We start from the raw sequence: 14,143 nt of genomic DNA, 5'->3' as shown, positions 1-14,143 counted from the left end.
CTCAGAAGGATGTCGAGTTCAACAATGAAGTGATCTAGAGAATCTGGACGGTGGTAGATGACAATGATAAGAAGTTTGTTGGGGAAAGACACTGTAATGGCATGAAATTCAAAAGAGGAGATGGAAAGTGTGGAGAAGGAAAGTGGAGTGAAACACCATCTCGAGACATTAGTAAACCTGTGCCACCACCCCTGCCAAGGCACCTCGGAGAATGGGTAAATTAAAAGGCAGAGGACAGGGCAGCTGGAGTCGCTGAGTTCTCAGGGATGGTCCATGTTTCTGTTAGAGCCAGGAAGTGTAGGAAGTGGAGGGATGCTAATGCTGAGATGAAGTCAGCCTACTGGACAATAGATTGGCAGTTCCAGAGCCCTCCTGCCACCATGATATGTGATGGTGTGAAGCGTTGTGAGTCAGTGAGGTTGCTGAGATTGCGACGTCTATGATTGTGTCGAGGAGATCTGTGGGATATGTGGACAGGAATTGTGAAGCACATTTCAGATGCTTGATTTGTGGATGTATGAGATAAAGGATTGAGATAATATGAGAAGATACTTAGCTGAGTTTGTGAAGTCCTGTAGGTGAGATGTAGATGAACTGATTGAGAACAACGCGAAACCTTCTCCAGATGTTGATTAAGTGCTGAGCCCGCCCCTCAATTCACACCTAAGGTCAGGGCGAAACTACACCTGTAGTGAGTAATTACACTATATAAATATAATGTATGCATGTATGTATTATTATTATTATTATTATTAATAAAATGCAAGAAAGTAAGTAATGTTGGTGATGAGTTTATGTTCAGCTTGAAACTAAATTTTCTTTATAGTATAGTAAAGAATTATATGAAGAAAAAAAAGTTTGTTTTTACGGTGAACACTAAAATTATGATCTAAGAGCTTGAGGTTTTTGTTTTCCATTTTAATGGGTTAGAGGGAGGTTTTTTGAATAGATAATGATTACCACACAGGGTCTACAGGTGCATCTTAAAGGGATCGTTCAGTCAAAAAATATATTTTTGCAGTTTTCTACTTACTCCAAATGTAATTGATCAGCCAAGAAATGTTTCCTTTATTAGTTTTGTACCAAAACTGTGAGGCTAATTTAAACTTGCAATTATTCTGGAATTCAGTACCTAAAATCTCTTGTAAACATTACGTTTTCCAAATTGCATCTATTTCTTAAGAGTTTTCACTCATACTTCCTTTTGTGTTTTGTGTTTTTGTGTCTGATTTAATCTAATCTATAAAAATAAACAGAACTTCACCTCATAACTGAATGCTGCAACAATATGGAGGCTGCCACCTTGTGTGGCCAGAATACTAATGTTTAACTTGGTATTATTCCACACAAGATAACAAGATGTGGGGTTATATGAATTCATTGCAATTCTTATGTTTTACAATTATAGCAATTATCAAAAAAATTCAAGTGTAAAATGTTTGAAGGTAATAAATGAAATTATAAACATGGTGGATATAGTCTGAAACAAAACCCTTGGGTGGATGACATTGTTATGATTACTGTATTTCTGGAGCTTTTCTTTCATTACAGTTAACTGAACTGGTGTGTGCATTTTATGGATGGAGGTCTTACCTGTCCTTATCTGGTCTAGGTTCCCGTAGCAAACTGTACTCCTCATGCATACAGTACATGCATGACAAATGAGTTCTTTAGTACTATAACAATAATCAGATAAGGCAAGGTTTCCTGTGCTGGCTCCAAGATGGTGGAATGAATTCCCACTTGCTGTCCGGACAGCAGAGTCCCTTGTAGTCTTCAAACGCAGACTAAAGACCCATGTATTTGCAGAATATTTAAAGGATAACTGACACTGCTCCCATATTGACTGACTTAGTGCTTATTGTAGGGCACTGTATATGTTGTTTAACAAACTCTAGCACTTATTGTTTATAGCACTTATTATTGTTTAAGATCGACCTTATGTATTTTACACTTCTAGGTATCAGCATTCATCTCTGTATTCTACAGTATTCTAGTTCATTGGTATGTTTGATTCTAACCTACTGTACTGTACTTGGATATATTATATGACTAAAGGACAAAGCACTTTTGTAAGTCGCTCTGGATAAGTCTGCTAAATGCCATAAATGTAAATGTTTCCTATCCGTGATCCAAGACATGTTTTCAGATAATTAATTAAGACTTGATTACTCTCTTATTGAAAGGGAAACACTAAACTCCAGAGCTAGAACAGGTAAACTCTGAACTAAGGGTTTTGTCCAAAACTAGGACCTACTGGTGTTTACATGAACCATTTACTTGAAGACAGCTTGTGGCTGTTTAAACCCAAATCAATCCCCTAGTTTCATTCATTTAATAAAGCTTTGTCATCAATTCCAGTGCAAAATCAAGTATGACCTATAGGAGATAGCTCAACCAGCCATCACTCTAAGAGCTATTAACAAACGATCTATAATCCACTTGAAAATGGAATAATAAACTAATTTGTTTAACAGTAACAAGTTGAGAAAAACAAAATACAACAAAACAAAGACAAACAAATGAACCCCCTTTTCTTAGACTAAGCATTAATCATGATTTAGAAAACCAAGTTTATGCAATTTGATCTTGACTCTTTGGTCTTGACACTAGCCATAAAACTACACCTTGTTCAGAAGTTCTTACAGTTTATTCACATCTGTAAATGTCTCTTGCAATCCTGAAAGTGCAAGCTTATGCAAAAGTTTTAGATAATTATACAAATAAAGCAAAAATATATTTGAAAAACACAAAAGAGCAAAAAACACAAAAGATACAAACAGAAAACAGCAGAAGAGGTATCAGTGACAAGGGGTGTATATTGAAAATAATTTAAATCTGTCTTTTACATTTTGAAAGGTTTCAATGTCTCATCTGCCTGGTAGCTTTAGAGGGATGCTGTTGCTTGACAGGAGCTGTCATTCATTCATGAGTTCCTGGTTTTTGGTGTGTTTTGGTGCTCATGCCTCCACACATTCCCCACCTAACTGAGCTGTCAGTCTGATTGACAGCTAATGTTGGACTTTCCATTGCACTCCTCTGCTTCAAGTGTTTTCCTGCTGTGTCTGTGGTGTTTGAACAGCTTCCAATCAACTGTTCTCCAGCTCCCTGTTGGCACAAGCTGCAGGGAAATGAAGAGGGGCATCGATATGAGCACAAGTAGAGAAGAAGAAGGACAAGATGAGATATACAGGAACCAGAAAGAAAAGGGCTGAACATCTGTCGTGTTTACACATGACTTTATTTTTCCCGAATCACTGTTTAAGTCTAAATACTTAGATTGAAATATTTTCTTAAATTAAAGAGAATGAAAACAGGAGAAGTTTTACCCCATTCACACAGGTGACACCAAATTCTGCAGCAGGACATAAACTACTTTATCTATAACAAATTACTAAATACATTACATTATGTCTTGTTTTAATAATCTTGTTACCATGTGTGTGAAATTTTAAATCTGAAAGAATAGGCGTTTTAACAACATTTGCATTCAGATAAACAATTTTAAAAATGTTACAGCAACATTAACTGTTTTTGAAGTGTTTTTATGTGAGAAATATGTCATACAGAAAATGCTGATGGAAATGGCAAAAGTAAAATTTAAAAATGTAAAAATAAAATATCATTTGTTTAAGGGGGATGAAATTAATTATGCCAATAAAAATAATTTATATAAATTGCATTGGACACACAAAATGTAATTGTGGTGTATTACATAATTTCAGAATTTCAAAGGTGTCTTCAAAGTACATTGTGAAAGTTTTTAGCCAGGTTCTCTTAAAAACTCTCTTCCGTGTCTTCCTAGTATTTTTGTATGCACCTCTGCTCCCATATGTAAGTTAACCACCATCAAATGTATTCAATGCAACCTTGGGGGAGCTCAAAAGTAAACCCAACACTAATGGCTTATATGTATTAAGAAACTATGTCTAGTGCAGTATTAATTCATCTGGCAACAAACACAGTTGCACTAGACAAGGGCAGCTGCTATTGAGCTTATGTGTGCACAGGTATCATGACCCTTTCAGTGAATTGTGCAAACAAGGTATGGTTTCAAATACAATGCACAAAAGATAGAATGACAACTCAGAGCAGATCCCCCACTGCCCAGTGTGTTTGCTTATACATAAGATCAGCAATATTCATGGGTTAAAAACAAAGTTCAGCCATACTACCTTAAAGCCAGATTAGAAACCGCAACTGGGGTAATTTCTTCATAGGTCATGCACTCCAACAAGGCAATATATAATTAAGCCTCCAGATGTGGATTCCTTCACACTTCCAGAACATTAGAACACAGACAGCTATGCAGTGGACATTTATTAGACAATTAGTGGACAATTTTTAAAAGTTAGAAGCACCTTGTAGGTACCCTTGCATTTGCCTTGCAGAATTTGTATTATCCATCTTCAAACATTTAATCTATTGTCATATTGTACTAGTTAAAAGATCCCATTATTGTAGTACTACCATATCACTGTTACTGCTGGATTGTAAATGGTCTGCCACCTAAAAATATACAGCCATCAGTGGGTCAACTCACAGGCTAAAGCATGTAATAATACACCTATAAAGTGAAATAAAATGTCTAGTATATGTATATGTGCATATTTATACACACACCCATATACATATCTGTGTGCATGTTTATGTATGTGTGCATGTATATTTGCTTGTTCTCCACTGTTTGTGCCATTTGCCATAATATTGTCCATTAAGAAGTTACAGATATCAATGTTCTTTGAAACAGCTGCAGACATATTACTTGCCAAACACGCATCTTATCAAAATGAAGAAAACTCAAAATCATTCAATAATATTGTAGATTGAGATGATATAATTACATACAAACAGAAGCACTTTGCTTGCACAAGTGAGGATCTCTTGTTCAAAAACTTGCCTTTTATTGGAGAATAGGGTCTGTTTCTGGCAAGCGGTTGTTTTCCTGGAGAGAAAAGAATTGAGAAATAATTTTGTGGTCATTTTGTGCTGACAGTGGATTTCAAACACACACACACTGGTGATCATCTGATGTTGCATATTTGCAGGGATGATTTGTGAAGTTACATGCCAAATCAACACATGGTACTCCTTGTGCCATATTAACCCTTGCGCTTTGTTGCTCCTATTTTTTGTGCTTGCTGTGCACTCTTTCTCATTGTCTCTTGTGCTCTTTCTCTCTCCCATTATCTCTCTTTCACATTTACCATGTCTTCATCATGCCTTTCTTGCATATTGTCTTCTCCTTCCTCTATGTAACTGTGATGCTGTTCATCTGGCAGCTGCTCTGAGTCAGAGCCCGATTCATCTTGGGACAATTCAGTCTTGTTTTCATCAGCCTTCCGCAGCTCTAAACAAACACGCATACACGTGCATACACATATACATGGAGTTAAATGTAGTTGTGGGTATAACTATGATTCAAAGCAACAAAGTAAATTTACTTTGCACCAATACATCACAGATTTTTTCCAAGATCTGTTCTATTCAACTGGTTTTCATGGCATGATACCATTTTGTGGAACGCATCTATAAAATTGTATAAAAATAATCTGTTGCCTCGTTTTTGGAAAAGGCCTTTTCTAACCAGTACTTAGGTATATATATATATATATATAGTGCATATGCACAGAATTTTAAATGATTGCTTTTACAAGTTTATCAAATTGTGGATCACCACAGAATCTTCACTAAGGTCAAAAAAGTTATTGTAATATTTTTACCACTAATAATTAGCACATTGAGAAAATTATAAACAATCATCAAAAACTCCAGATAAAGAAAACAATTGACATTCTCTTTGCCCTCCTTAGAAGCTGGTAGTATGGAAACTGAGATAAAGATGACTGTTATAGAAGCCAGCAAGCGTTTCAAAGGGTAATAAGACCAAACATGGTGCCTGGGTAGAGATGAAATATACTATATTGCCAAAGGTATTCACTCACCCATCCAAATAATTGAATTCAGGTGTTCCAATCACTTCCATGGCCACAGGTGTATAAAACCAAGCACCTAGGCATGCAACCATTTGTGAAAGAATGGGTCACTCTCATTCTTTTCTGTGTGCGGAGGCAGACGAGCGAATACTTTTGGCAATATAGTGTACAATGGGCAGCCCAAAATATCATTGCCATGGAATATCATTGCCATGAAGGGGAGTACTTGGTCCACAACAGTGTTTAAATAGGTGGTATGTGCCAATGTAACTCCACATGAATGTCAGGACCTCTGCCAGTTTACATCCTGTTGCCATATTTGCACATGCACATGTCATCCATATACATAAATAAAAAATGCATTAGATGGGCTAGCCTTTGCTCCCCACCAGCATGTGTTGCTCTGATCCTCATGCTCATTTTTCTTGCTTCCAACACATGAACTTCATGAACTGACTATCCACTTGCTACCAAATATATCTCAACCTCCAAAAAGTAAAAATGGTAAATGTTTTGTGGTTTGAAATCTTATCTCAAACATTATAAGTATTCTCTCAAGTTGACAGTATGATTGTGGATGTTTGCTGTAGTTTAGTCTCTCACCTCTTGTGCAGAATTTGTCCACTGTGATCTGGTCTAGACGTCCCAGCAGCGCATCAATGTTGGATTTGATCTGAGTAAGTTCTAATTTGATAGCTTGAAGTTCATTGGATTTTACTGCTGGTCACATGTGCACACACAGACACAAAGAAACAAGCTTGAAAAAAGAACAAAACTGCTTCGCTTTAATAAGTCAAAATATTATAAAACTCAGAAGAGAAAATGCCAGCATTTGATATTATACTGCACAATGCCTGAGAGTTTCAATGTTGCTTGAAGAGTTTACATAGTTACTTATTTGAGTTCTGAGTTAGCTGAGTTTCATGATCTTTGATGTGAGCTGATCTTTCATTTTCCTGAACCAAACTGTGAAACTATTCAAAGTGTGGACCTTTCTTTACAACTACAATAAACCTTTTGGTTCTATATTTATAGCAGATCTGATCTGAAATTACATTCTGGGGGGATCATGTGTAATTTCTTTAATGTTTTAAAGCTTCTGATGCCAGTGCATACAAAAAAGTAAATGAGCATTGTTTCACCTCATCTCACAATGGGTTCAAGTAACTGAAAATAACTATTGAAGGGGATCAATCAAGTGAAAAATAATTTTACATTTGTGTTTAATGGAGGTGTTTGGTAGGATGCCAGATCTGGTCAGGAGTTTGACAGGTAATGGCTTCACCCTGTGCATCACGGGCACTGCCACATGGGTGCGCTTTACTGGTACCATTCTAGGCACAGGTGACACTCTACCTCTGTACAGTCTAATGGAAGAGAAAAGAGAAAGGCAGAAATGTCAACACACTCAGTCTATTATTGACATTTGGAGTCAAAAAAGCAAGGCATCAGTTTTCACTGAGCATTACCCTTGTATATGAGCACTGTTAAAACTCACCAAAAACACTTGATGAAACCTCCACCGTTTTAACAATCTTAAAAATATTTCAGATGTTGGGGAAACCAAAAGTTATACACATTTTCTGTTTCAGAATGGCATCATGTCCTTCCAATGAATGGCTTTGCCTGTTGAAGCTCAGCTCAGAGGTTGTTGTCTAATATCTCATACTGTTTACACAATGTCAAAAAAGCAATGTTGGTCTAAGAAATAAAGAAGTGTACTTTGGATGAAGAGCAGATGTTCCTTTAAAGTTTCAGAAGAAAATCATCTGTTCAGTTTGTTTATCAATCTGGTAATAAAAGCAGCTGTTATGGAATTCTTCTTTTACCTAGGAGCTGGTTAAAAAGAGCCAGATCATTCATAAACATAACATCACAAGTTACCCATTGTGGTAACTAGGTAACTCTGTATAGATATTGGAGTCCATTCTTCAAGATATAAATCTCTCCACTTAGTCCTGTGCTTTTCTGCTTTACACCAGTCAACCTAAAACACCTTATTAAACCATGTATCTGAAAAGTTTAATCCTGATCCTGCAGTGTGGCAATGTTTGATGGAATTGGAAGGTCCACTCAGATTTCAGGATGTGGTAGCTCCTCTTCTTGGACTACCAGTGCTGACTTAAGAAAGATTTCCCTGATTCTCTGGCATTTGGATTTGGAAGGCTTGGGGGAAGCTACATCTGTTTTAGTGTCTTTAAAGGGTAACTCCTCTAGAATTTCTCTAGCACTCTGCATTCTTATCAAGACTATACATTGTTTAATTTTAGGGAGCAGGCATACAATCACCGGAAGGTCCTGGTCTAAAACTACAAAACATAATAAATGTGCTGCTACAGCCAGCAGAACATTTAGCTGATGCTTTTATCCAAAGCAACTTACAATTATGACTGCATACAACTTGAGGGTTAATGGCCTTGCTCAGGGACCTAACAGTGGCAACTTGGCAGTAGTGGGGCTTGAACCAACAACCTTACAATTACAAGTGAAGTACCTTAACCACTGAGCTACTGAGGAAATTTACTGTTACTAACCTTCAGCAGTAGGGTAACTTTTTTCATCCTCACATACACAGCTCACCCTTATTCTGATCTAATTCCCTTCTTCTTTAAGGACCAGACTTTCTCTCTAATGAGTGTTGCATGTATCAATCAATACATAAATCAATGACCATTTACCAGCACTGAAACAGTGGGTCTTGTCCAACTGTAGGATCTGCTCTAGGGATTGTTCAAAACAGGGTAAACTTGTTTTTCCTACACTGACAATAGGGTTTAGTGTGACCAATTTCTCCACAGTAGTAGAATTAGATTTCTTCCTTATTGGGCCTATTCCCTTAGTGGCTGCAGTTTATGGCTGAGATGGCTGAGAAACTCTGGATCAGACCCACTCACTGATTATGAAAAATCTGAGGTAATGCCAGAAAAAGACACCAGTAGATAAACTGATGCTGTCATATAGCACCACCTACTTCATCTCCTCCAATTGATGCAGAAACAGATCCTGAAACTTCTACACCTACTTTAAATTTAATTTATCAAATATATCTAACCATGTGGCACTTGCTGTTTTGCACTCAATGGACTGTATGGACTGTTTATAAGTTGGGTCTTTCAAGGGGTCTTCCCTCTTGATTCTCGAGCCTCCAAAGGTTTCTTCCTTAATCCACACAACAACATCTTTGTCACACCTGGGTTACTCATTAGGGATCTGGACCCAGACATTTATAAAGCTGCTTTGCGACAATGTGTGCTGAAAAAAGCATTATATGAAAAATGTAATTTTAACTTCACTAGCTGATTGCATTGAGATATTGTGGGTGGGGAACTCTGGAAATATGTTCTGGTACTCACATGACCAAGACCTCCAACATCCCCATCATTCCCTATCCCTATTCTGAATCTAGAGGCAGATCTCCAATTGCTGGACATTAGTGCCAGAAGGATGATTCCCAGCACAACTGGATGACACTGTGTTTCACCCACCAAGGAACAAGCAATGGAAATTCTAGAAGAATTCAGTGAGGATAACATGCTTGCAAAACCTCCAAAAATATTAAAGATATGAGACTTTCTAAAGATCTGGGCATAGTTTATTTAGAGAGCATAGAACATAAAGCTTAGAGAACTAATACTTTTAGATAATACTTACTTTTTTATTATACAGTTTTAATGTATTTCTGCATTTGGTTTGAACCATCTTTGTTTAGATCAGTTAAAATCAAGATCTGTGCACACAGAAAATAGCATCTTTCCTCTTAGCATGTGTTCTCTCTTTACTAACAAACCTATGTGGTATCTATTGTTTCACCTTTACAAGGACAAAACACACTGCCGACTTATTGTTAATTTGTTTCAACTTGGTGCCATTGTCCTTTGTTCTGTGATCATGCTTAAACAAGACCAGCTGAGCTTATTAACATACAGCCACATCGTTCTGGGGCACCAATTTTCTTGGTTCTCGATAAAAGAAAAAATATTTATCACATCTTGTTATTGAAATTCTTGTTGTCAGTATTGACAAGAAATCAGATTTATTAAATCTTTTGGAAATCATATCATTAATGTTACTTTCATTACTTATAAATTAATGATTGTGATAATTTTTTATTCATTTTGAGACTGATTAATTGGGACCGATTAATATTTATTAAGCATGGCATTCTTATGTTAGTGTACCATGTCATGTAGGAGTAAAGAAAACCCCTACATGATATACTTGTATCATCTGTTAGTAACATTAAGACCTCACAGCACACTTCAGTGGAAAAGATATGAGGGTCTCCATCAGGTTTATGCCATGTATATTGAATCTTGGAGTATGGATGAAGTGTTCAGACTGAACTACGAAGACAAAAAAAAAATCCACAACAAGCAGCACAGGAGTCAATGTGCTTTGAAATTACTTTACCGGAAATAGTTTGAGGCACATAACTGTTGCTCAGTGGTTAAGGTAATCAACTTGTCATCAGAAGGTTGCTAGTTTAAGTCCCACCACTGCCAAGTTACTATTGTTGGGCCATTAACTTTAAATTACTTAAGTTGTTTTCAGTCAGAATTGAAAGTTGCTTTGGATAAAAGTGTCAGCTAAATGCTATAAATGATCATTTGGACAAACAACAACTAATTAGTGGTCAGAAACTTCATTTTCTACATTACCACTGTAGCTGGAATATAAAAATTATTTGCAGACCTAGAAAAATATGAAACATCAGAATGAGTTCTGAAAAGAATAGATATAGTATAATGTGAAATTAAAGATACAAAATATAAAGCTTCAGAGTGATCAAATTCTTCTAAATACTTAATATTCTAGGTATTTAATATTTTGTATCTGCACATTTTAGTGCAATAGTGTTAATATATTTCAAATAACTCACTTGAGCAATATTATTGGCATTAAGGTGCCGATAGTAGTTAACATTTGTGGCTGAATGATGAATGAATGTCCATAATTCTTGATCTTGAAGTTGAAGATGATCTCGGTACACTTGAAGATACCCAGATTTGGGCTATTGCATAAATGTACTAAAAGTATTCAATAGTTAATAAATACAGCAGGTGTGTCTATCATGTATATAATTTACATTGATAAGAGCACTGTTTTAGGTGTTGCAGATACCTAATTATAATGAGACCAAATCTCCCATAGTGATATGTGTCACTTTATTTGGCAGGAGAGTGCAATCCACATATGCTATAGAGTCAGCTATTAGTCACAGTCACTGTAGTTGGCTTCACTGCAGAATGTGGAAATTGATAACATGCTAAATTTAGCTAGTTTTGGCTTTAAATAAAACATGTTTTATTTTAGTTCACATATTTATTACAGTAAGAACGTTTCCTAATAGCTACATGCAAAGCTTTCAAGAAAAGAAGTATTGTATCACTGTGGATTGGCTTTTTTTTTTTTGCTAAATTCATATACTTTTTTTAAAAGGAGTGAATCAGCACTACTATACACATTTTAATAAAGGATGGGTAACCATATTTCTGGATTTGTTTCAAATAATCTGACATAAGTAAAAGGTATCTGTATGTTATGAAAGTTAACAAATTAATCCTAATTAATCCTAACACTTTGTTTTGTATATATGTGAGAGAGTTGGAGACAGTGAAAAAGAAACAGAGTGAAAGACAAAAGATATTCTTCTGATGGCCATCTGCTATCTAGACAAAAAACTGAAAGCAGTCAGTGGCTATTTTCTTGCTCACTTGAAAATGGTGAAATTACTGTGCATCTGATCTGTAAAATACTGACTAGAGTCAAGGGTACCATCAAATGGCTGTAAGTCAAGGAACAAAGATCATAAGAGGCAAATAAATAAACATGACTGACAATCATATGGATACAATATTCTGAACATCTGTGGACATAGACATTAAACTGATCCTCACAATAAGGTTTCCGTAGCCATTCATATTGCATCTAATCCACAGTTTTCTTAGCAGGTCACAGAGGGAGTTCTTGTGAAATGTTTTCTTTTTAACTCAGATGTTAATGGCTGTTATTAGCGGTTCCTTAAACTTAGCATTGTGACTCCACAAAGATGTTAATGATAAACTAAAATACCCATCATTTTCAAATTGTAATATTTTACAATTTTATAATATTGTGAACTTAACTTTAATCAAAGATCATTGATTGTTTAAATTAGCATTTGAATTTTCACTTGAACATAAATGCTGCTTTAAAGAACTTAGCTGGGTCCATGTTCCGTTAAAGTACATCAAAAAATCTAAATCTGTCCATGTTTTTTTCATATGTGTGCAAAGACTATCATGACATCTTAAAATAGCAGTGTGTAAGATTTAGTGGCATCTAGTGGTTGCATATTACAACCAACTATACACCCTCTCCCTCACCTCTCCATTTCCACATATGTATTGTTGCAATCTGGTTTCAAGCTGACATTTCTAAGACCCTACTAACCATACTTGTTCCATATTGTAGTAACATTTTCTTACTAATGGTAGCTAGCTGCTTTGCATGGTAATACAAAGAAAAAAAATCATAGTAATAACAAGAAGGTTTACATTATAGATATTTAGTCTGATTGTGGGATAACAAGACATGATATTATTCCCTATTTGCAGAGTCACAGACCACACAGACTACCTTGTTATGTTGACCACACAGACTACCTGATTAGAGGTTTGAGACTTGAGCTCCAAAGCTTTTTAAACATTTCATTGACAATAATTTTCATTAGCTGTAGACCAATCTTGGTAACATCATTTTTTATACCAAATACCACAGATAAATTCTAGTTTTGATGCATAAATGTAAAATTGCAATCCACAATACTGATTGCAATTAAATGTTTTCATCTCACTGTCCCATACTTACATAGGGATAAAGGATGCGTTTGTAACTAAGCTTTAGTGTAAATATGCTTTAGATTAGCTAAAGCTATCAAACAAATCACATTTATAGTGGTACCCTAAAGTAAATGCCAAGCAGAAAATAGATAACTTAAGCATTGGTCTGAAAACATTTATTCCTCATCAGTGATTTCTATCTGGAAAAGGCCACACCCCGTTTTATCCTTGTTTTCTACCATCAACTGTCCTGATTTCATTGTGCTTCTTTATGTTTTCACTTCTTTGATCATAAGGATTCACCTTCCTTTGCTTTTCTTGGGTTAAATAATAAGTAAGATCCTTGATTTGTCAAATTTTGGTTCTAAGACATACCTCAACACTAAATGGTTAGCCAGTACATGCAGCAATCAGATTCTTCTACATCTTCCAACCATTGTTATAGCAGCAGAGAATTCATAAAAATACAGATTTGTCTCATCATGAGAATGCAAAAGGCACTCTTTAGAGCCAGTGTTAGGTTTGTCCATTCTAGGCTACTGTAGAAATAAAGCAGCACAACAAGGCAGCCTCTGTTAGAAAAGGACCCACTCTTGATAAAGTGGGGTTTAAGTATGCCTTCATGGCTTAATATTGTGCATGGGTGGTGGGGATAGTTCAAATAAATGGCAGCTCCATGGAAATGGTAGCTCATGACAAGGTCATATTATTTTTGAGAAAGATTTTATGAGTGATGTAGAAAAATGAAATGCATTCTGGAAATTTACATTTATGGCATTTAGCCAACGCTTTTATCCAAAGTGACTTATAATTGTTGCTGAGTACAACTATGAGCCATTGAGGGTTAAGGGCCTTGCTCAGGGGCCCAACAGTGGTAACTTGGCAGTGGTGGGGTTTGAACTGGCAACCTTCCAATTACAAGTTGACCCTTAACACTTAACACTGCCCTACATGTTAAGTACTTGCATGTTAAATACTTGAATTATGTTTTTAACATAAACTATAAAAGTTCTTAAAAAGTTCTCTTAAAAGTTAAAGAACTAGCATACATTTTGATGTATTTCTTTGATGTAAACCACTCTTGCTTAAGATTTTTCTGTTTAGCCATAGCAGTTAGTGCACAATATTTTAAAGGAATGAGTAATGTGATTAGCTGAAAATACTAATTAATCACCACAGCATCCCACATTGACACTGACAATGTCCCACATTACTGGATTTGGAATGTGCAAACCTGCCTGACTTTGCATTCTTACATAAGGTTGCTGAAAGAAATGTTACCAGAAATAATTAAGACTTTCTTAACTTTTTGCTCCATTCAAACAGCTCTCAAGGTAGCATTAATCGCGCCTATTTTCAAGCACCCTTATCTAGACCCGTGTGCTT

The 14,143-nt window shown here is 35.9% G+C and overlaps 1 protein-coding gene across 1 annotated transcript in view; it reads right to left on the bottom strand.

The window, feature by feature from the left end:
* Nucleotides 1-2,429: 2,429 nt before the first annotated feature.
* raly (RALY heterogeneous nuclear ribonucleoprotein) overlaps nt 2,430-14,143 on the bottom strand; it is a 65,099-nt gene continuing 53,385 nt past the window's right edge. Inside the window, exons 6-10 of the mRNA XM_081718531.1 lie at nt 7,152-7,303; nt 6,540-6,653; nt 5,208-5,350; nt 4,901-4,945; nt 2,430-3,121 (exon numbers count right to left, since the gene is read on the bottom strand). Of these exons, the coding sequence (XP_081574657.1) occupies nt 4,904-4,945; nt 5,208-5,350; nt 6,540-6,653; nt 7,152-7,303 (451 nt within the window). The 3' untranslated portion in view covers nt 2,430-3,121; nt 4,901-4,903. The remainder of the gene's footprint in view (nt 3,122-4,900; nt 4,946-5,207; nt 5,351-6,539; nt 6,654-7,151; nt 7,304-14,143) is intronic.

This window comes from Electrophorus electricus, chromosome 7 (genome assembly GCF_041902795.1).
Source record: "Electrophorus electricus isolate QZ-2024a chromosome 7, ASM4190279v1, whole genome shotgun sequence".
NCBI classification, from domain to species: Eukaryota; Metazoa; Chordata; class Actinopteri; order Gymnotiformes; family Gymnotidae; genus Electrophorus; species Electrophorus electricus.
This window is presented reverse-complemented; position numbering and strand designations above follow the sequence as displayed.